Source organism: Nycticebus coucang, chromosome 20, assembly GCF_027406575.1.
Source record: "Nycticebus coucang isolate mNycCou1 chromosome 20, mNycCou1.pri, whole genome shotgun sequence".
Taxonomy (NCBI): domain Eukaryota; kingdom Metazoa; phylum Chordata; class Mammalia; order Primates; family Lorisidae; genus Nycticebus; species Nycticebus coucang.
Genome location: NC_069799.1, coordinates 42,794,662 through 42,817,247, shown reverse-complemented (window position 1 = coordinate 42,817,247; position 22,586 = coordinate 42,794,662). Strand labels below are relative to the sequence as shown.

The 22,586-nt window shown below is 40.9% G+C and overlaps 1 protein-coding gene across 5 annotated transcripts in view; it reads right to left on the bottom strand.

Moving 5' to 3' along the window:
* The window catches only part of NRP1 (neuropilin 1), a 161,101-nt gene that overhangs the window by 78,246 nt on the left and 60,269 nt on the right, over positions 1 to 22,586 (bottom strand). For all 5 annotated transcript variants that reach the window (XM_053572337.1, XM_053572334.1, XM_053572335.1 and 2 more), the window contains 4 exons: positions 18,347 to 18,528; positions 11,266 to 11,493; positions 4,304 to 4,459; positions 2,031 to 2,197 (listed from right to left, as the gene is read on the bottom strand). In XM_053572337.1, coding sequence (XP_053428312.1) covers positions 2,031 to 2,197; positions 4,304 to 4,459; positions 11,266 to 11,493; positions 18,347 to 18,528 — 733 coding nt within the window. The remainder of the gene's footprint in view (positions 1 to 2,030; positions 2,198 to 4,303; positions 4,460 to 11,265; positions 11,494 to 18,346; positions 18,529 to 22,586) is intronic.

The window sequence follows — 22,586 nt, the reverse complement described above, 5'->3', positions numbered from 1 at the left end:
TTATACTTCCTTCTCAGAACTGCTTTGAGGAGTAAATAAAACATAAGCCAAGAATTCATCACAGTTGGACAGAGTAAGCATCACAGAGTAAGCATTCCATAAATGGTGAGGATTTTGTGAATGGCACATTCATTATTCTTGCTGTTCACCAGATATTTCTAACTTCCCTTCCTTCAGCAGAAGGTAAATTCTGTTGCCCCGTGGAAGTTAAGTGTGGCTGTGCGGTGTGCTGTGGCAGTGAAATGTGAGTGGAAGTGTGCCAAATTCTCTCTCCCTCTGTCTCAGCCCCACCCTCTGGGTGAGATTTGGAGCAGAGCATGGACTGTATGGAAGTTCTTGTTTGGGGGGTTTGGGTTACCTTGCTTCTCCTGACCACTCTCACTCTCTCTGATAGAAAGAGTTAGATGATTAGAGATTTTGTTTTTCTTCTGGGACAATCTCAGATTGTGCCTACCTGTAAAGAAAGATGTAAATCCTGTCTTGTGGACAAATATTTTGAGAGACCCCATTCTGGTTCCATGTTTCTCCTGACAGAGAATTGCCTTACACAGAAGAATCACTACAATTGCAATTTCAGAACTCTTGGGAGATCACCATCCATCCCTCCATGACCGAGCTCTTCACGTTACCAAGAACAGGACTCCATTACTAAGCAAACATGCTTAGCGCTGCAAAACCTAAGCTTTCCTCCAGAGGCATATCTGTCAATCATACCAACCCGTTTGTTGGTTTGAAGATGTGGGAAAACAAGTTACCAAGAGCTATTTCTGACACAGGCAAATTCATTTGGTCTCTGACTTAATCTAGAGCTGGATTCAGCAATCCCAAGGTAAAAGTCTCATCTTTTCTCACCCTCTCCACGTTTCTCTGTGTTATCTTTTAGAGGTTAGCATGAGTTCAGTCTCCAGTAATAGGCTATTCGACTTGAAGTGTATGTTAAACTAATATTGACCTTTCCAAAGTAAAACAAAATCTGGTATTTGTGCTCAAAAGACTGAAACAGCAATAGATGTGGAAAGTAGAGAATTAATCATCTTGGTGGGTTTTTTCTTCTTTTTTTCCTTGCTTAGAAACTCTCTCTGGGAATTATTCATTTTTATATATCTGGCAATGAATACAAGATAAACTCTGCCTATTCTCCTGAAAAGGAAGGCTGGATCCCTCTGCGAATAATCTTCTGTATAATTTGCCCACAGTTTAACCCATAGATCCAGACGTGGACGTTTTATTTAACAATGGGTTGAACACTCATGAATGTGTGAGTATCAGCCAATATCCAACAAGGCTGGTGACTGGGAGTGGTGCTGAGATGAGAAGGGCGCCGATTACGTTGCTGGAAACATGGGGACAGCTCAGGGTTGGGGCAGTTAAGGAGGGACCTGTAGGGTTTGTATGTTATGGCAGGGGAGGAAATATCAAAGCCAAGTGAAGAAAGCAGAAGCAGGCCCGTGAACAAGAACACAGGTATATACATTTCATACATAAACACAAACACACGGTCAACTAAGACCAGCCCTGCAGCTAAACTCCTTCTGGAGGGTGTGCTCTATTGTCCTTGATGGAAAAATATATCCTGACCCTTCCTTCCCTTCTCCGAACAAACAGAAGACCCTATACTTGGAAATAATATCTCATGCACCTCTATAAACAGGATTCACATCAAGGAAATTTTAAAAAAAATGCCAAGCATGTCCACAGAAAATGTGTAGTAGTTGGGAAACATCAGATCATTGAGTTGTGATCAAAGTGAGCCATCTACCCAAATTCTGTAATTGAGTAGCATCTAAGTATCTAAGTAGCATCTGAGAAGATAAATAGTTTTTCAGGGATGACACCTAGACCTGCTTTTCTCTGATCCTGTTGTGATTGATCATTCAGTGGTGATTACATCTGATGCCCATTACCCTCTCTTCTCATTTGAGGGCATTTGGCATGGTACGACTTTTTTTTGGTGGTGGTGATGTTTACCCTCCTTTCTAGATAACCAAATCTTCCTCAGCCCTAGACACGCCAGGCTTCAGGCTGCATACCTGGATCCACTCTCGGTTGGAATCCTCCCCAGGAGTCCACCCATTCTCAAGGTAGTTCAGGCGGGAGCGCTCTGCTGACCAGTTGGTGCTGTACTGGGAAGAAGCTGTGATTTGATCAGAGTGAATCTCTCCTGATTCCATGCCCAGAGCTTCCATACATTTGAAATCTGAAAAGAAAAACAGAGCCCTCAAATCAAGCAAAACATAACAGACCTAAGATGCATCTTTTCTTTTTAATCTGCCAGACTAAAAAGAGTTCCTTCACTCAGTCTCTCACACAAGTTGGCAGCAAGGGACCTATTGGAATGTAGCACTGGTACTTACATTTTCACAGCATCGTTTAAAAATAAGGCTAGGAAGATCATAATGGGATTAATAATTTTCTCAAGTGGACCTAGGTTGACAAAAATACTATTTGAAATGTACTAGGAAATGATGGGCATTCTGATTTACTTTCAAAGTTGTGTGTGTTTAGAAATGAGGGTGCCAAAAAATGTATAAACGTTTCAGGTATTACAATTTTAACTGCATTAAAAATTATAATACTCAAGTTACATTTGTCTTTTATAATTACAAGGGATACAAGATATAATGCATAAGGTAACAAACTTTGTCGGTATATTACAGTGTGTGTCCATTTTTTGGCACCCTCTGTGCATGTGTGTGTGTAATGTCAACAGGTGTATTTAAATAAAATTTTGGTTTTAAATTATTTCCTCCAACATCTAATAAAACTGGGAAAGACTCTGCATCTATTTACAATTTACACTCAACAGTCAGTAGAACTTAACTTTCTTTTTTTTAGGCAGAGTCTCACTTTGTTGCCTTCATAGAGTGCCATAGCTCACAGCAACCTCAAACTCTTGGGCTCAAGCTATCCTCATGCCTCAGTTTTTCATTTTTAGTAGAGATGCGGGGTCTTACTCTTGCTCAGGCTGGTCTCGAACTTGTGAAGTCAAGCCATCCACCCGCCTTGGGTTCCCAGAGTGCTTGGATTATAGGCATGAGCCACGATGCCTGGCCAGATCTTCACTTTCCTTCAGATTCTTTGTAATTGGCAAATAGACCCCTCTTCCTGACTGCCTTTTTTCTCATGCTCTCTGCTCATGGCAAAACCAACATAACTAATATAATTCATTTATTTTATTAAAACACAAAAGCATCTATCCAGGGTAAGCTGAAGTATCTTATGGACCCAAAGAACACTCTGGTTTTACAGCATAAAATAATAATGAACTCAGCAATAACCATGAGTCATCAAAACCCGAATTCCATTAGGCCTGGCATACTCAGTTTGATGGCAGCAGGAAAAAAAGTAATCAACTTTAGGAAAATGTTCATCTAAAGCACTAGAGTGAAAAACAGCATTAGAGATGGAATCGAAGATTCTTGCCTCTCTGGACAAATCTCAACTAACTAAAATTTTCATCTTTTCTAAATCTATTATCAAAACAGATTTAGGGCATAAAAGATTGTCTTTAGACTGGTTTCATACATTTAAACTTAGGTTTGTTAGTTGTAATATAAAAATTACTTACAGCCCTCTTCCAGATACATACACCAAGTAGTCAAATAAATGAAGAACAAATAAGCTTTTGAGATTCCCTTGGCCTCTTTATTTTCCAGTTGAGCTAAGGCAGACACGCCTCCCAACTCTCGTTTTCTTCTCCCCCCTTTGTCACTTTATAGCCTGGAATCTAGAACTGATGAAACCCACAGACAACTTACTCTTTGTTTTTTAGTGTTTTTTTTCCCCCTTGGGCCTTTAAAAGAGTTGGAGACCATATAAACTTTGAGCAAGGGTTGAGTTTAAGTTGGGTATTTTAATAGGACACAAAAAACAAAATGACTCCCCTTGGGGTCTTCCACAAGCACACCTCTGTGCATTCTGTGTGACTGCTCTGTCAGGGATCTATTATAGATTTATTCTATTATGTGAACCCAGTTCTTTTAGGATTCTCAGCCTCTTATGCATGTGAGGGTGTCAGGTGAATGGCCTGGTCACATTTCATTGTTTCAAGTCACTGCTTTCCCAGTTCCCACTTGGTCCTATAATCTCAGAGGCTCCCAAGGAGTCCTCTCATCTACAATTTTATGAAGAAAGCATGGCAAATAGTACTTTCTATTGATATACCTAAAAAAGCATTGAAAAGGGAAAAAACAAACACGTGGCAGCCCAATTCACACAACGATTCTTTCTTGCGTGTTTCATGTGGCAGCAGGTGTGTGAGGAGTATTTACCACGGGGCTTTGCAAGATGAAGAAACACTGACCTTTGGAGACACCGCTCTGCAGGATGCTGTAGTTTGCTGAGAAACCCTCTTTTGCTATTGCACTGTCGGTATAAAAAACCATGGAGAGAATGCCCGATGAGGAACGGATGCGACCTGGAGTTTTCTGTCCGCAGTAACGCCCGATGTGGGGGCCAACTGGAAAGGGAGAAATACAGAGAAATGTCAAAAATCTCTTTTCTTCTACAGCAGATGGGAGAATTACCATTTATAAACATAGGTCCCAGCAGAACCCAGAAGTGTTTTCTAACCCAAAGCAAGTCTTCCCTAGTTAATTGGTTTGCAGCAAACATATTGGATTGGGTTTGCAGAGAAGATTTCAAAGTGTGCTCAGAAGGGCAGTTACAGGCATAACCACATTCCCCAGTGGGCAGAATTGTTTTCAGGAACAGAATCAAAATGTTTACTTCAATTGCAAAGAATGAGCTTTGTGCTATCTAAGTGGCACGTTGGCATCGTCTCCAGGGCTGCACTGCGTTTGCAACCCAGCGCTGAAGGACTCTGGCTGGGCTGTGGTCACGGGGTTCTCTTGGAGTTACCTGTCCACTATTCTCCTGCCCCAGGGGGAGATTATGGAGATGGTTGATGTTCTGGGAACCAGAGCATCACCATGGGCCAGACCCAGGTCTTGGAGACTTCTATTTCTTTCCTCATTTAGCCCTGGATTCTTATTCTGATAAACATCACAGACTTGAATAAAGGATAATGGACCGTGTCCTACTCCAGCCTTTATCTAAAGACTAATTTTAAAAGCTAGAGACTACCAATGCCAATGTTTGATACATAACAGCAAGTTATAAACTGAAATGCAAATGCATTTTTCTTTCTTTCTTTCTTTTTTTTTTTTTAGAGACACTTTGAGAGCTCACTTTGTCGGCCTCAGTAGAGTGCCATGGCATCACAGCTCACAGCAACCTCCAACTCCCGGGCTTAGGTGATTCTCTTGTCTCAGCCTCCCGAGTAGCTGGGACGACAGGCACCTGCCACAACGCCCGGCTATTTTACTTTGTTTGCAGTTTGGCCGGGGCCGGGGCCGGGTTTGAACCCACCACCCTCGGTGTATGGGGCTGGCACCCTGCCCACTGAGCCACAAGTGCTGCCCTGGAAATGCATTTTTCTGGCTTGCATTCCAGTTTTTTTTTCTCCCAAACCTGAGAGGTAGGCCTCCTGCACTTGTTCCCAGTGGCCAAGAGCTGGCCTAAAGCAGCCATCTGATAGTCCACACCAGGAAAACAGTGTGCCTGGGGCAATACGTGATTGGGAATATCGACAGATTTAAGTTCAAGTCAAATTGCTATTTGGCTAAACTAGCCACACCTTTGTTGAAGCACTCTCGACAAACCCAGGCAATGAGTAATTGTATGTTGCCTTGTGAACAGGGCAGAAGCCTCCTGGACTTGGAGAATCTTTCCATTTCCCTGTCCAGATTAGCAGTAAGCCAAGACAGAGAAAAAAAAAAAAATCTGTTTTTCTCTAGGTTTTTTTTTCATTGCACATATGGTAAAAATATAACAGATGGTTTGGGCTTACAAGGACAATCTGGTGTGGACTGTTTTCCCCTCCAAGAAATCCATGGTTCCGTGCATTTCAACTAAGAATTATTGCTTTGTTTAAGGAAGCACAGTAGGTGGACCTTCCCTGGAGGGAGGGGCCTTCACTAGGGATGTGGTATTCCAAGCCCTGGGTGCGCAACTTGGATGCAGAAGGCCGCGGATGATGGCTGGAGGAATCTTCAAGTGCGATTGCCAAAGCGAATTGCACAACCGGGTTTCATGGAGCCCCAAGTACCAGCCCAGTGCCTAGTAGGCTGCAAATCTTCCCACTCTGCTTTTTAGGGTGTGCAACTCCTTGGCTAACAGGTTTTTAGCTGTTGGCCAATCCTCCGAAAAACAACAAACAAACAAACAAAAAAATCCCAGACTGAAAAGCAAAAACAAAAATCCCAGATCCAACTAAACCAAACCCAAGTGGTTCCCGTATTTGAACAATATTTAAAATGGGTTACTCTGAATACCTGATAACTTCTCCATGCGTTCAAAGTAACGGATGTGACTGAATTCAAAGAATTTTTCTCTCTACAGCAAGCCCCCACTCTTCAGGAACCAAGCATTCTATCATGCAGAGAATAAGGAGGGCGGCCCAGTGGTGGGAGTCGATACAGTCGATCACCAGCCACCACACCCTCAGGTTTTGCAGGATGGGAAGCAAATATTGTTATATGAGGCTTCCTGGTTGGCGGAAGAAAGCATTTGAGAAGATGAAACTCTGGCTGGTTTTGGTTGCTCTTCAGCTTCAATCTGGCCTCAAAGTCTTCTATAAGCCCTGGTTCTTTGCATATTTTCTTCATTCTGGAAGTGGCCCTACCGGCAACTTTTTTCATCTCTGTGGAGCTCAAAGTTGCCTATAACATATGCATGAAAATATCCTACTAGACCCCATCCATTCCGGTCTTCCCTTTCCTCAAAAAGGAATCTCATTTCTGGTCTGCGATTTTAAATGCCAGGCTTAGAGTTCATTCACTCTTCCTCACTTTCCTCCCATCCTTTGAATTCCATTAGTGCGGCTTCACCATCTTTTTCTTTAGTTTGCAAGCAAACTTTTGCATCCGTAATCCTGGGGGTGGCTCTCTCATCACCACAACCACTGACCTTCCCAAGAATGGAAGCTCACAAGGAAAGCTGTGGTCTCCCCCAACCCTAGAAGCTCTGGTGGCATGCCCCCCCCCCACTATCCCTCAATTCCTTCGGGGAGGGTGAAAGTGGAGACTCTTTGAAAGAGCAAACAGAAGAGAACTTGTCTAATGCAGACTCATAATTTAGAGCCTCCATGACTCACTGGTTTATAATGTTGAAGACTTGCTGGGTAAATCTGTCTTCTGTCTGTCTTTCAAAGCATTGCCCCCAGACAGCAGCAGGCAACTCTTTTTAGGAGCCCTTAAGATATGACAGTGAAAGGCTTTTTCGATGCTAATACAAAGAAGTATTGAATTTTCCTGAACAACACCGAGGCCTTAGCCTGGCAAGCTAATGCAATATTGATCTGCATGAGAATGGATGGAGCATTCTTACCCATCTCCTGTGTGTGCTCATTTGTGTATTTTACATGAACACAGCTATTTGGGTCTCTTATTTCTCTTATTGTGCACCCAAAGGCCAAAGGGATGAGTGGAAAGTGTCACAAAAAGAGAAGTGTGATTCCAAAGTGGAATTATTGAAGAATTTAAGCAAACGCCGTGCTCCAAGATAGAGAACTATATACCTGATCGTACCTTGTCAGGTGTGAAGATAACAGAGTATTTGTGTTGTTTAGAAGATAGACCTGCAACGGGGAATAGGGATACCACATTCTTTGTATTTTCCCATTCATCTCTCCAATAATTACAACCCTCCTTCAGAATCAGAAGATTCGGCTGTCTACCACCTTTTTATGTGGAAAAAATGAAATCAATGATCAACTAAAAAGAGGTGCCATTTAAATGAGGTATTCTGAATAATAAACAAAAAAGGGAGTTCATTTCAAAGGTTGAAAAGTAGGCCATCTCTACTTTTATTAAATGAAAAAAAAAAAATTTGACCAGGCACAGTGGCTCACGCCTGTAATCCCAGCACTTTGGGAGGCTGAGGCAGGTGGATGTCCTGAGCTCAGGAGTTCGAGACGAGCCTGAGCAAAAGCAAGACCCCATCTCTGTTAAAAATAGAAAAACTAGCCGGGTGTTGTGGTGGGCACCTGTAGTCCTGGCTACTCGGTGGGCTGAGGTAAGAGGATCACTAAATTTAGCCCAGGAATTTAGGGTTGCTGTGAGCTATGATGCCATAGCATTCTACCCAGGGCAACAGAATGAGCTTCTGTCTCCAAAAAGATAAAAAATAGAATAAAGTAAGCAAATAAATAAAAAATAAAAATAAAAACTTATTGGTGGGGAATATGTGGAACACTAAAAACAAACTTTACAATTGTTTCCTAGAAAAAAAAACGGCACATTTACATCTATCCCTGTGGTTATAGGAGGTTAATTTCAGTGTATTAGTAAGTGAAAGCCAATAGATTTAAATCTACCTTTTAGGAAATTTATTTCTGAAATCGTGATTATTGTTGGAAGGTGCTGACATGTCGGCCCCTTCGGCTAGCTGAGACACAGCACCAACTTCATGGGCACCCTGCACGGGAGTCATGTGAGCTAAGCTGTCACATCTGGTGTCCCCATTCAGCACAAGCACCAGCCAGGTCAGCCGTGCTTGGCCCTGGGTCTCAAAGTATATGCAAACCTCCACCAGTTCCTCCAGGTTGCTACTTGTGTGCGAATCTCTAAGAGCTTCCAAATGAGGGATCCATGGAGATGTGTATTCACAATATGCATGCTTTGAATCTGGAGTAAACTGCTTTGCTTCAAAGTCAATTTGAATCAATGGGTAGTTTCAATTACTCAGTCATTTAATTCAATGTTTATGAAAAAATGCAACATAAAATCACTTGATGGTTAAAAGCCTTCAGCGCCTTCTGGTTGTTGTTTTTGGAAAAGATATCAAAGACTAAAAGCAATTTCCTTGGCAGAGGCCCTATATGTGTTGAACTACTATGACAAAAATGTTTCTAGTACCATTGACAAAATACCCACGAGGGCACAGACTCTCATTTACCTAACAAGTGAGCTGTTATGGTGGTTAGGTATATATTAACAGATATACAAATGCATTCTTCATACTCCAAAGCCAGTTTTCCCTGAGACTAAGTCAAATGCACCATAGTTGAAAACACGGATGAATTTTGCAAGGCTGATAACTCTTACTGTTAATTGTTCTTTGCTTCAACTCAATGATTTTCTAGAGCCAGAAAATTACTGTGTTGAAAAACCCTTGACACTAATAACAATGTGCTTCCTTCTGAAAGTATTCTAAATAAGTTGGTTGATTGGACCTCCTCTTCAGATGTCAATTTCAATGAAAGTTCTAGAAAGGAAGGCTGCAAATTTGGGCTGTGAACAAATAAACCCATTATTAAATGTTCCAACTATTCTTAGGATATTATTATAATATTGTTTTCCTAATTATTGGATTGAATACTTGGAAATCCATCAGCATTCTGTTTGGGCAAATCTCATTACTTAATGAAAGAGTTTTGATAAGATCATCATAATCCTATTTATATGGTAAAAGAGCAATGAAGATATTAAGCTAATGTTAACTTGCCCATTTACACCAATGACAATAAAAGATTTCTCTAAACCGAGTTTTTCTCTAATGTTGTTAATTATTGAGGAATATAGCTAAATTGAATTATACTAATAATCTTAATGTTATTGCAAAGACTAAGGCCATTTCCTTCATATTATACTTGTTCTTTGTTTATGAGGTATTTGTATATTATTTGCTCCAACTTGAGAATATCTGACTCTATTTTATAGATGTTATGCATCGCTAATTGCCTGGCCACTAAGAACTTCCAAGCCACCCTTTCTGATCTGTGTAGCCTGTGTTCCCTAAAGAAATCTTAAGATCAAACCAGAGTAAACACAACCTAAGCAATGAAGCGGCAATGAATTATTTAATATTATCACCCTCTATTCAGCATTTGGCTGTGCATTTCTGCCATTCACTTTCTAATTCAGAAGGTTTGAATGGACACCTTTCGTCTAGACGTCCACACATCTAAGCAGCGAAGGCTACTTCTCCCACCTCCTTCAAATTGTGGCTCACATGTCACTTTCTTACAAGGTCTAATCTAACGACCCTACTTAAAATCTCAACCCATACCTGCCCTCCTCTAAATTCTCCTTCCTTACCCAGTTTTAATTTTTCTTTCCTTCTTCTTCTTCTTCTTCTTTTTTAAGTATTTCCCACCTTCTAATATTTCTTTTCTTTTTCTTTTTTTTTTTTTTTGAGACAGAGTCTTACTATGTCACCCTCAGTAGAGTGCTATGGTGTCAAAGCTCACAGCAACCTCCAACTCTTAGGTGCCTCAGCCACCCAAGTAGCTGGACCACAGGCACGCACCACAATGCCCAGCTGTATTTTGGTTGTAGTTGCCATTGTTGTTTAGCACTCCTGGGCCAGGTTCGAACCTGCCATGCCCGGTATATGTGGCTGGCATCCCCCTAACCACCAAACTACAGGCGCTGAGCCCCACCTTCTAATATTTCATGCACATAACTCATTTATTTGTAATGTGCATTGTTTACTGTCTGATTCTTTCTGGTGGACTCTAACTCTACCAGGGCCATATCTTTGATTGTTTTGTTTATTGTCCTAGTGCCTGGTACGTGGCAGGGGCTCAAGAGATCTATTCTAGATATATGAATTAAACTAGATGATAGAAATGATCAATATGAATGACATATTGAAGCAATTCAAATTGCCAAAGATGAAAACTCTGTAGAGAGCATACAGGGAATCAGTCTACTTAAGGAATGCCTGAACATTCTCATTCTTTTTCCAATTTTTTAAATTTCTTTTTGCAGAATGATTGATGGATAGTTCATCCTTAAAACTTTACCAAGGAATTAAACCTCTCTGATCCTTAGTCTCTGCATTTGTTCAGAGTGAGTGGTTTGATTTAATTGATTTATTAAGGTCCTATTCTCTGACTGTCTATGATTTAATGACCAGGCAGGCTCGTAAAAATGAGCAAAATACTTCAGTGAGGAAAACTATGTGTTGATTCCAATTCTATCGTGAAAATAGCTACCAGGCCTTGCATCATCTTTCCTGCCTCAGCTTCCTTATCTATAAAATGAAGGAATTGGACTAGATAATTACTAAGGTCCTTTTGAGCTCAAACATTTCATCACTGCTCTATGTAAATAGAGTTGCCACTTTGCTTTGTTTTCTCTTGTCCTTTTGAGTTATTTATTTTTTTTTTAATAATGCATGTGTCATGACACTTGTAAAAGGATCCTGGCACCTTTCTCAGGTCCTTCTCTTTTTGGGGGGGCTTTCTGTCATTCTTACCATCAGGGAATCCATCCCAGATTTCTAGTCGGTCATAGCGACAGAACATCCCCCCTGGAGGATTTGAGTCGGGTTCCAGGTCAAAGCTTTCAAATTCCAGGATAATCTCTGACATCTTTGGTGCAAAGATAATATAAGTGCATTCAAGGGTATTGGGATATTTTTCAGGGAATCCTGGGGACTTTATCACTCCACTGGCTGTTGTGTAGTTCTGGGAACATTCAGGACCTATGAATAAAAGAGAAAAAGGAGCAACGTGAAAATTCCACTCAAAACTTCATCCAGAAATAACCTGGGCAAAGACAATATCTTCCTAATAAAATTCCACCATTATAATCACTGTCTTAATCATGCATTAGTCAGCCTTTTCATATTAGTGAAATAGGTATGGACCGTCAAGTTCAGATTTTTGCGTTCACCTTAGTTTTCCATTTGTGTGGAACAATTTAAAGACTTCTGCTATTGCAGGGGGAAAAAATGACAAATATAAAATCATGTGGGAACAATGAATGAGTAAGCTGCAGAAATCTCGGCAGAGCCCTAGAGAAATAATTATAGCCCCTTCAAGCTTAAATCTTTAAATCTTGAGTCTGACAGCCCTTTATTGGTGAAATAGAACATTTACAAAAGCGAGGCAGAGAATTCAGTGGAGGGAGTTTGGGTTTCAGATTCCTACACCAGTGACTCAGTAACTCTGCCAGATGTGACCTATGCCTCTTTGACAAACGAAATGTGAAAGGTAATTCGTACGTGTACCCAGGGTGAGTGACTCATTCTGAGTGGTGTTGACACAGGTGTGCCGCTAAAGTGTGGCTGTTACTGAGGGCAAGATAAAATGGGATTACAGGCCCTGATGCTGGAAGTCACCAGATATCAATGCTGACATCCTAACCTTCCCCAAAGTATTGGATGCTGTACGCCATGCTATAGTTGCTTGCTAATAGGTGTGTATGTGTGTGATGTACGTATTTATAATGTGCAATCTTAATAACTGTTCAGTGTGATCAAGGCTTTACAGATTATGCTGATCTGCCGTTTAAATTGGTTCAGAGCATCCAGGCACACAGTACATGTTGATGCTATTTATGCCTGTTTGAATGACCACAATTTCAATTCACAGCATTCAGCACAGAGTAGGGTGCTATTCCCTGCACGACTGAAAACTCACTTGTCTACACCAACACAAGCATATCGACTCTGCCCTCGGCACCACCATCCACTGCCGTGATTTTCAAACAGCTATCCTCGAGGCTCTCTGTGAATCAGAGAAGACTTGAGGCTTTTGAATTTTAGGATCAAATCTGGGCATATTCAATTCAGCAATGCTTTTCCTGCAAGGCAGTGACATACAGACAGAAGGGCTAGCCCCCTGGAATAACATGCAAGGATTCAACTCTGACGAAGGTGGTCTGTTGAGATGGCTTGTAACTAAATATTCTCTCAAAGTACCAAGGAACTAGAGGCAACTGATTAGGCATCAATACAGATTAAATTTAACTAGCAAGTCTCTATTTTTAGTGACTCAGGTCAGTAAGCTGAATCTCCTGCTCAGAGTATCTGGCAGCCCATTGAGAAAACAAATCAATCTTTTTTTGTCCCTGTGCACGCATCAGATGTTCATGGTATTGTAAATGCAGAATACTTGTTAGAGGTATACAACAAACCTGGTCTGAAGGTTGTTTCACACGCCTCCCAGACTGGTCTGCAATTGATTTAAAACAGGGGTCCCCTAACTTTTTTTTGCACCAGGGACTGTTTTCATGGAAGACAATTTTTCCACAGATGGGATGATTCAAGTGTATTACATCTCCACCAGGCATTAGATTCTCATAAGGAACTTGCAACCTAGATCCATCACATATGCAGTTTACAGAAGGCTTCACACTTCTGAGAATCTAATGCCACCACTGATCAGACAGGAGGCAGAGCTCAGGCAGTGATGGCAAGTGATGGGGAGCAGCTGTAAATACAGATGAAGCTTCCCTCAACTGCACTCACCTCCTACTGTGCAGCCCAGTTCCTATAGACAGGTCTACAGCCCAGGGGTTGGGGACTATAGATCTAAACTGCCTCCCAAGCCTTCTTGAATGTGGCTCACCCTTCACTATTAAGGGGCCTCAAATGCCTCTCTGTTTAATTCTGATTAAAAGTTATTAACATGTGGCATGGTGACAGGTCAATTCCAGGTAGAGAGATTATGAAATGTGCCATACAGTTTATAATCTGTTTCTAAATTATTCTGGTGGCTTCTGAGATGACACTGACTATGCCAATTTGTCACTAATTCACAAGTATATAATCTATTTATATATACACATGTGTTTATATATATATATGGAATATATACTTGTGAATTAGTGATTCAAATTGGCATAGCCATACATATATACACACACATATATAGAATATATACTTGTGAATTAGTGACTCAAATTGACATAGCCATTTTCACATATATATATATATATATATAGAATATATGTGTGTGTGTATATGTGTATATATAGAATATAGACTTGTGAATTCGTGACTATATATGTATATATACATACATTAATGTGTGTGTGTATATCTATATGTGCGTGTATATATACGTATACTATGATATTGGGAACCTTTTAGAATTTTATTTCCAAGATGTGGAGACAGTGATCACAGATACCTCCAAACTCCCTAGGTAAAGATATCTGTTGGCTAGTTCCTTGTAAGGGAAAGTAAATAGTAAAGTTTAATGCAGGTACTAATAATGAAAGATAAAATTGTCCAGGCAAGATTAAGAATTTAAGGGGAGAAAAAAAAATGACGGGAACTAAGGGCATGCTTTCAAAGTTGAATGAATTTCAATGCTTTTGTTGTGCCCTTGCCATGTCCTGGAAGCTATCCCAGGCTTTCTAATGTACTTTTATAAAACATGGGAAGTCCCACAAGGTAATGAAGAGAGCTGGGCTGAGCAGCAGGACATCTGAATACCTGTCCTGCCTTTCCCACTAACCTGCTGTGTAGTCTCTGGTGGCCTCTCAACCACTCTGCTTCTCAAATTCTGTGCAGAACTAACAGGCGTGGGGTTTTCGGATGTGGAAAATAAAATCCCTTATTACTCAAGGATTCTGTCATTTTGTATTTTCCCCATCATGCATCAAAATTTGTTTTAATATTTTCTTTATTTACTGTTGCTTAAGTTTGAAAAGCACATCCTCCGAAAAGGACAATGGCAGGAACAGGTAAAGGAATTCCATGGTAAGCACATGAATGAGCAGGAGTGAGGCCCGCAGCCCCAGGTGCCTCGGTGGGAGCATGTGAGCACCACTCTTTGCTCATTATTAGTAAGATCAAAGGTACCTTGAGTAGCCGTAAGAACGCCACATCTAGTTGGTAATGACAAGAATGGACAATAATCATCGAAATACTCTCTTTGGAATTGCCATCAAATACATGGACTCTTAATGACGTAACATATCAAGTGACCAATCCTGCTTGAAATAAATGACACCCGTCCCCCTGCACTGAGACCCACAGAAAACTGCCAGAATAGTTATAGGACTGGTGGCCCAAGATTTCAGCATCTGGGAAGAGATATGAAGTCGGGGTAATGGGGGCTCCTGGGGAGAGAATGAGGGTGGTCCAAGCATAGGGCCAGAAAGAATAGGGAAAGGTAGGGGTTGGCCTTGCTGTCAGGACAAGCTGGCCAGTAACATGGCCATGGGGAACTTGGAAATGGCCTAAATATCTCTTAGGGCTGTAACCTAATGCCTGAAAACCTCATGGTCAACAGGTGAAAGATTAATTTCCTGGTTGCATTAAACTATGATTAGTATAATTCATGAGTTTTAAGGAAACCTGAAATTGCTGGGTCCTGAAAGAAGAAATGCTATATTTTCAAAAGAACAGAGGTCCAAGAACTTTGTTATATTATTAAATGGCTTATGAGGAGAAAGTATTCATGACTTGTGTATTAATGTGTGTATATATGTGGAATGTAGTATGTGTAATGAAGAAAAAAAAAGATGTGTTCTTTGCATTTTTTCAGGTAGTACCAATCTGGTGGGGAAATAAAACCTGCACACATGAAAAAATTTGAAAATATTGGAGACACATACTGGTAAGTGGTGTGTGTGTGTGTGTGTGTGTGTGTATGGATGCTCGTACACACATACAGACATATTCCAAACACTGTATATAGTATGTATACACACAGAGATATACACACACAACTTAGATGTACATGCCTGGAGGGACAGCAGACTGATTAGGAAGAGCGTCCTCAGAACAGGTTTTTAAGGACTTAAGGAATATACTGCAAGAGATAGGGCTTTGAATTTGAAGTTACCAGCTCTACTCATAATCACCGTAACAGCTGCTGTTTACTGAACACATCTTCAGTGGCAGGCACTGGCTGCATTTTTTTCTGCCTTTTCACAAAAGCCAGATAGGTCTGCTCCTCTATGCTTTCAGATGAGCAAACCGAGGCTCTGAGCCCTGACACAGGCCTGCAGTAGCAGAATTAAATTTCGCCTTCAGATCTGCTGGACGTTCACAAGTGCACCGTCCAGGGGCAGGAAGCTGGGCTGTGTGGCTCTGTGAGCTCTGAAGCAGAGTAAGCACAGGAGCTGTTGATAATGTTTGTTGGGACGATGGGTAAACAGGTGGCAGGGAAGTGGCTCAGGGCAGAGAGCCGGAACCAAAGTGTATCTAGGAACCAAATCGCAGCTGGGACCTGCTCTCCCGTGGGGAACATGACCAGTGCGGAGTTCCTCAGGACCTGTAACTGACGTAGGGCTCATTACCATCTAATTAGCATAGCATGGGTGGAGTTTGGTGACGAATTCTGGGGAAGCCACAGGGCGGGATAGACCAACCAATCCTGCCAGGAGAAGGGCGGGACAAGCCAGTGAGCTAATAAAAGGCCGCGTGTGCTCGGAGACTTGGGCGCCTTTCTTCACTCCTGAAGACTGACCCTGTCCTATTTCTGGTACTATTTTCATTTTGTGTAGCTTCCTTCTTACTTTCATTCTTTCTTTTATGGGATAAACTGTTCGTATTTGTAATCACTCTATCATGGGCTCGACTAGGTACCAGGGCTCATTCTATGACCCTGGGAACCGGGAGGAGGAGCAATTGGGGGAGAGACCGGGAACATCCAGCCGGGCCTAACAATACCAAGACTAGGACAGGACCTTGGGTTTTTCCCAGGGCAGCGACGGAGCCCTTCTGTAGGCACTTTGAGGATAGCGGCTTCATGCCTCTTTGGGAAGCTGTGCCAGGTAGGTTAAAATCACACAGGAAGGTTTGGTTAATGGCAGTGGACATGGAAAGTAGCTGAGACTCTTTAAGACCTTCGGATAAAAATTCAAAAGAATCAGACAAGAGGCCATCTTGGATGTGGGGAGTCAAGAAGAGAAAGAACAAAGGAAGACTCTAAGTTTCAAGGACCAGAAAAGCAGGATGCGGAAGTTTAGGCGTGTCTGACACTAATGGAAACATAGGGAGCTGAGTTCATTTGGACTCAACGAAGGAAGGTCAAGGATTCCTGATGACTCACTTAGTGAGGGGTCTATCTCTTTTCTCTTTCAACCATCTTCAGATCTTTGAGAAACACTGAAAACCAAAGTCTATTCTTAGCTCTTTCTGACACCTTTTGTCTTTGACAGGGACACATGACAGTAAACAAGTGAAGGTAAGGGGGCATGTGTGTACATATAGAATATGATTTACTGAACAAGTCAAACACTTTTCAGCAAAACAAAATACGTGCATATATAATCATCTGCTTATACTGGTGTCACATGTGTGCTGTTATTTATACTAAAGGTGTTCTACTGGGAAGCTGAGGTAAGAGACTCCCTTAAACCCAAGAGTTTGAGGTTGCTGTGAGCAATGATGCCACCGCACTCTACTGAGGGTGATATAATGAGACTCTGTCTCAAAAAAAAATAATAATAAATAAAGGAAAAATAAAAGTGTTCTAAGTATGAATGTACTTAAACTTCTGAAGAAAGTTCTATCTATGTCCATTTATATGGGGGGTGGCAAAGCCAGATATCTTTAAAAATTAAAGAAGTTACACCAATGTTTCTGAATACTCCTAATGACTCTCCTTTTCATTATCTTCAGTTGATCTTGACCTAAAAGACCTTTGGCTTTTGAAGTTAGTCATGGCTAGATTTTTTTTTCTATTAAAACAAGCTGTTTCTCCTATATTCCAAGACTATATATTCAAATCTTGAGCCTGTGTGCCTGGACTGGTCTTCCACACATTAATATCAGCTTAAAGAGGTAAATAACAGGGGAGCTGAATTTTACACATAAAAATAATCTACAATCTACAGGGTTTTGATGAAAACAGTGACATCCAGATAAAGTTACAGTGTTTATTTATTGACCGATGCATGTGTTTAATCCTCCAGAGCCTATGAATTGTTAGATAGAGTTTTCCACACCTTACATTTGCTGCTACGAAGATCAGTAAATGCCTAATTAGAGGGGGTAACTGATATTTTATTCCAAAGAAGAAAGTCATTTAAAGCATTAGTTTCAGTTTCTTCCAAAAGGTTCTTTACAGGATCACCATCCTGTTATCAGGAAACCTGTTCATCTACCCATAGCTATAGAAACTCCTAGGCTGGTGGACTACTTTATTTTTCCTGGGAACAACCAGCTTTGAATTTTGCAGTAAATAAAGACTCATACATGGCTTTAAGGTAAAAGAGATGAATGCAATTTTAACAAAAGAAATCAAACCTCAAGAGCAGATCAAACTTATTTTTAAAGAAGAAAAATAAGAATAAATGCTTTTAAAAGAGTTTTGTAAAGCCTATTCCTAATCAACATTGGTCAAGACATGGAAATGATGGAATTTTGACTCCTGAAATACTTTTTCTATTTTAAACAAACTTCCTCCATCCAATAGATAATTTTCCTTTATTTAGAGTATTTTCCAACACTTTTGTGATGCAAATATATGATTTTTTTAAGGAAAGGATAAGAGCATTATTCTTGTCTTTCTTTTCACTTTGTCTTCCATGATGTCAAACAGTGTTGAATGAACATTTTAGTGATACTTACTCGACCGAAGGTTACTCACCTCTCTTGAAAATTTCATAACGTATGGAAAATCCTGCACCATGTGTTTCATAGTCAGAGACAAATCTGATAAAAAGATATGGCCCTGAAGACACTACAGGAGAAGGTGCAATCTTGCCACAGAACTTTCCCCATAAACGTCCGTTTTCATTTTTTCCATCGATGACTTCCACGTAGTCATACCTAGCACATAAACATGAAAGAAAACGTTAGCGAGAAATGCCCTTTTTAATTTCCATAATTTAGAATCCAGCATTATCCAGCATAGTCGGTCAATACAACAAAAAGTGCTATCTGCATTCACCACCGCATTACATGGAAAAGAAAAACTTCCAGCAAAAATGAAATAATTAAAATGGACTACATCACGTCTGTATACATCATCTGGAAACACAGAACTATTAAGAATAATGGTGTCCATTATACTCACAGACAATGTCAGTTAAAGTAACCAATTAACAAGAAAAAGAAAAATCTCATGACCACAATCCTCTATTATTAAATTGTGTTCCTTTGTCTATGGTGGTGGGGTGTCAATGCATAATGCTATGCCTTCTTTTCAAACTATGAAGTTCTTTTATGAATTCAAAATGTCTCCGTGGCTGGAGCTCTCCATGAACAATACTTTGATTTCTGTGAGCGACCCTCTAAACATATGGCGACAGAATAATAAACAGATTCTTTACGATTTAACTCAATTCTGCCAAACTCTAGGCTTCTTAGGAAAAAAAAAGTCTCCCAGTGTCTACATCCCATGTTAAAATGCAGATTATCTTCCCCCAAATTACTCTGAGATCCTAGAGGATAATTTCTCCAAAGAAAAAAAAGTCTATTTAAAAATGGATAGAAACTTTGTTTATATCTACTGGTCTGAATCTTTAAAGGGATATTGCTGTTTGAAAAAGAAATATGACATATGATATGCTTGGGCCTTACTTATCTTTAAAATGTGCAAAACCATCTCGAATACACTAGTATCCCCCAGGAAAAAAGGAAGGTTTTTGTTTAATTGGTGGTGAATCTTTTTCAGTACCTTGATTTTTGCTTTCTTTTATTTTATTTACCAAGTTACCAAGGAACCAGAACATCTGCTTTGTCTTTCATTTTTCTCTAGAAATGACATGAAAACATGATAAGCCTTTCTATCAAACCTTTATTTTATTTGTGTGTTTAACTTGGTTCCAAAGTCCTGGGATATATATAAATTTCAGGAATGGCTAAAACATGGCAGTCATGTAAACTGTATCTGGCAATTTAAAAGAGATCAAAGTGGGGGAAATCTACACAAGGCCCAATGTCATCTTTAACCAGCCCATCGCAAACTGCCCAGGACACATGACTTATGTTTACATAAAGACTCAGGAGACAACGGCAGAGATGATATCACGAGTTAAAGTGGACAGCTTAAGGCTCTCTAAATTAAAAATGACATTACCTCATCAGTTAAAATTGTGTGCCAGCTTTGTGTATATCAAGAAGAAAATAAAGCTGACATTGATGGAACTAAGCATTCACATATGTGAATTATTGTGTTAACTGCATTTCCGCTGCTATGTCTGATGCTTCCAGTAGTAATCTCCCGGCCTGCTCGCCATCCCTTTGCAAAATGATGGAAATACGCTGAAGAATTGTTTGTTCATTTCTTAATACTTTGGGAGATGCTTTGCATAATAAAGGAAGACAAAGGCAGAAGAGGAGGAGATGGAGACAGAAGGGGGCGAGGAGGAGGAGGAAGAAAGCATTATGTTCAAAATCCTAACTAGCCTTTACCCATGGACTGGAGGCAGCTGGAACGAACACCATCTCTGTGTTCATTAAAGCCTCACAAGTTGGCATTGATGGAGTAATTCCTTTTATCTCCACTGCTTCATTGACAAGGCAGGTCTGAGTGTTTTGCCCATGCTTTCTTATAATTTAACTGTGATTTGAACTGTTGACTGTGTTTGGCCTGGCGACTGTGCACCCAGCTCTGCATTATAAGCTTTTTACTTGAATCTTGACACGTTCTGAATACTAAGTGGCCAAATTCTAGTGCATGGTGCCTTCCAGGCACAAATAAGAGAGGTGGGTCAGGTGTTCTGAAGAAAGAAGGGCACTTCTGTTGAGGATATGTTTCTCCCAGGTAGCAGAGAACTCAGCTAACATTAGCACCCTGTGAGCTGCAGAGAAAGAAGCTAGTATTATAATTCACGTATCCTCCAAGAGTAAAATACTAGGCTCTTCTCTTGGCAAAAGTAAAAGCTATTTTTAAAAGAGAGTGTGTGTATGTTTTGAGGGGAGGGGGGACTAGAATCTCTTTCCAGCCATAGATAAGTCATTGCATAATTAAGTGCCAATTTTAGGAAACTGAATTATTCAGGAATACTATAGTTACATTTGTCAACTGGAATGCTGCTATCATTTCGGCACTTCCCTCCAAAGTACCATCCAACAGGGCCCCAAAGAGTATCACAAATAGAAGTCCTTGTAAATATTCAGGAGGGTGTCTTGCGCACAAGTTGCAAAGGGTGGTATTGCCAACGAAGTTAAGGAAGCAGCTTGCATCTCCCTCTGGAGTTGATACCAGCTCCACTCGATACGTTTTGCGCTGGCAAGTATGGTGCCAGGAATGCAGGTGGTGTGCCAGCGTCGCTCCCTAGAGTCTAAATGTGTCACCACTGCAACGCACCCAGCCTGCATTGGCCTGAGGCCCAGGATACTGAGTTTGCAAATTTCGATCCCCCAGGAGGCTGCACATTGCTCTGTTACTGCTGCCAGGGTGGCAAACATGGTGTGGCTTAGAATGTGGTGACGGCACAGCCCTGGAAGGTGAAAATGAAGGCAACCTGTTTGACTCTCATTCTTTCACCATGCTCTAGCCACTGGATGATAACTAGGAATTGCCTCTGCGGAATCTAATTCCTAGGGGATGAATTCTAGCAGAGGGCTGGAAAAGTTCACTCCTCTGTAAGTTCGGGTCCCTGCTCTTGAAAAGGGATGGTCCAGGTAACAAGGAGGCTGTGTCTGGGTCCAGAGGGCACTACCCTTCTATGCAGGGGTCTGGAAGCTGGGCCTGTTCCTTTCTGCTCACAGTGCAGACTTGGTCCTATCTAAGGAAGGTTCCCTACCCAGACCTCATCCTCCCCACTTACAATCACAGGAATGAAAATGTGATGCAAATTTTTAAAATACCTGGGGGGGGGGGGTCTGTGTGGCAAAAAATACATACACATTTTAAGACATGTTATCTATGTATTACTTTTCAAAGTTGAATTGAACTATGATATCAATATAGTATGACCTTTGTTCAAACATGGCGTTAATCAAATGAATGCTAGTGTCACCATGTGGCAGGCAGGAAAGTCAAAGATAATGGCAGAAGCATAGTTATCATCGGAGGAGCACAAGGCCATTCTGAAACGGTACTTGAAATTTGAGAATGTTCCCTTCTCTCCACATTTGCACAAGCATCTGCAACTTTGGGACTAACTAATACAGCCTCTTTGGAAAGAAATACAGAGACTCCTCAAAGAACTCAAATTAGACCTCCCATTTTATCCTCCAATCCCATTACTAGGCATCTACCCAGAAGAAAAAACATTATTTTATCATAAGGACATTTGCACTAGGTCGTTTATCACAGCTCAATTTACAATTGCTAAGATGTGGAAAGTACTTAAATGCCCACCAACCCAGGAATGGGTTAACAAGCTGTGGCATATGTATACTATTTAGCCATTAAAAAGATGGAGATTTTACATCTTTTATGTTAACCTGGATGGAGTTCGAGCATATTCTTCTTAGTAAAGTATCACAAGAATGGAAAATCAAATATCCAATGTACTCAATACTCATATGAAGCCAGTAGACGATCTAATTCACGCCCACATAACAGAAAATTCCATTCCGTTCAAGTTGGGGGGAAGGGGTAGAAGGGAGTTGGGGCAGGGAAGGCGGGAGGGGGATTGGTGTGCTCTCACTTAATAGGCACAATGTCAGGGTATGTGGCACACCTGTTAGGTGCAGGACATAACTACAAGAGGGACTCTACTGAACAAAAGGAAACATTGTAACCTAGTTGTTTGTACCCTCACGTTAACCTGAAATTAGCTCAGTGGGTGAGGCACTGGCCTCATACACTCAGGCTGGCAGGTTCAAACCCAGCCTGGGCCAGCTAGACAACAACTACAACTGCAACCAAAAGAATAGCCGGGCATTGTGGCAGGCGTCTGTAGTCCCAGGCAAAAGAATCACTTAAGCCT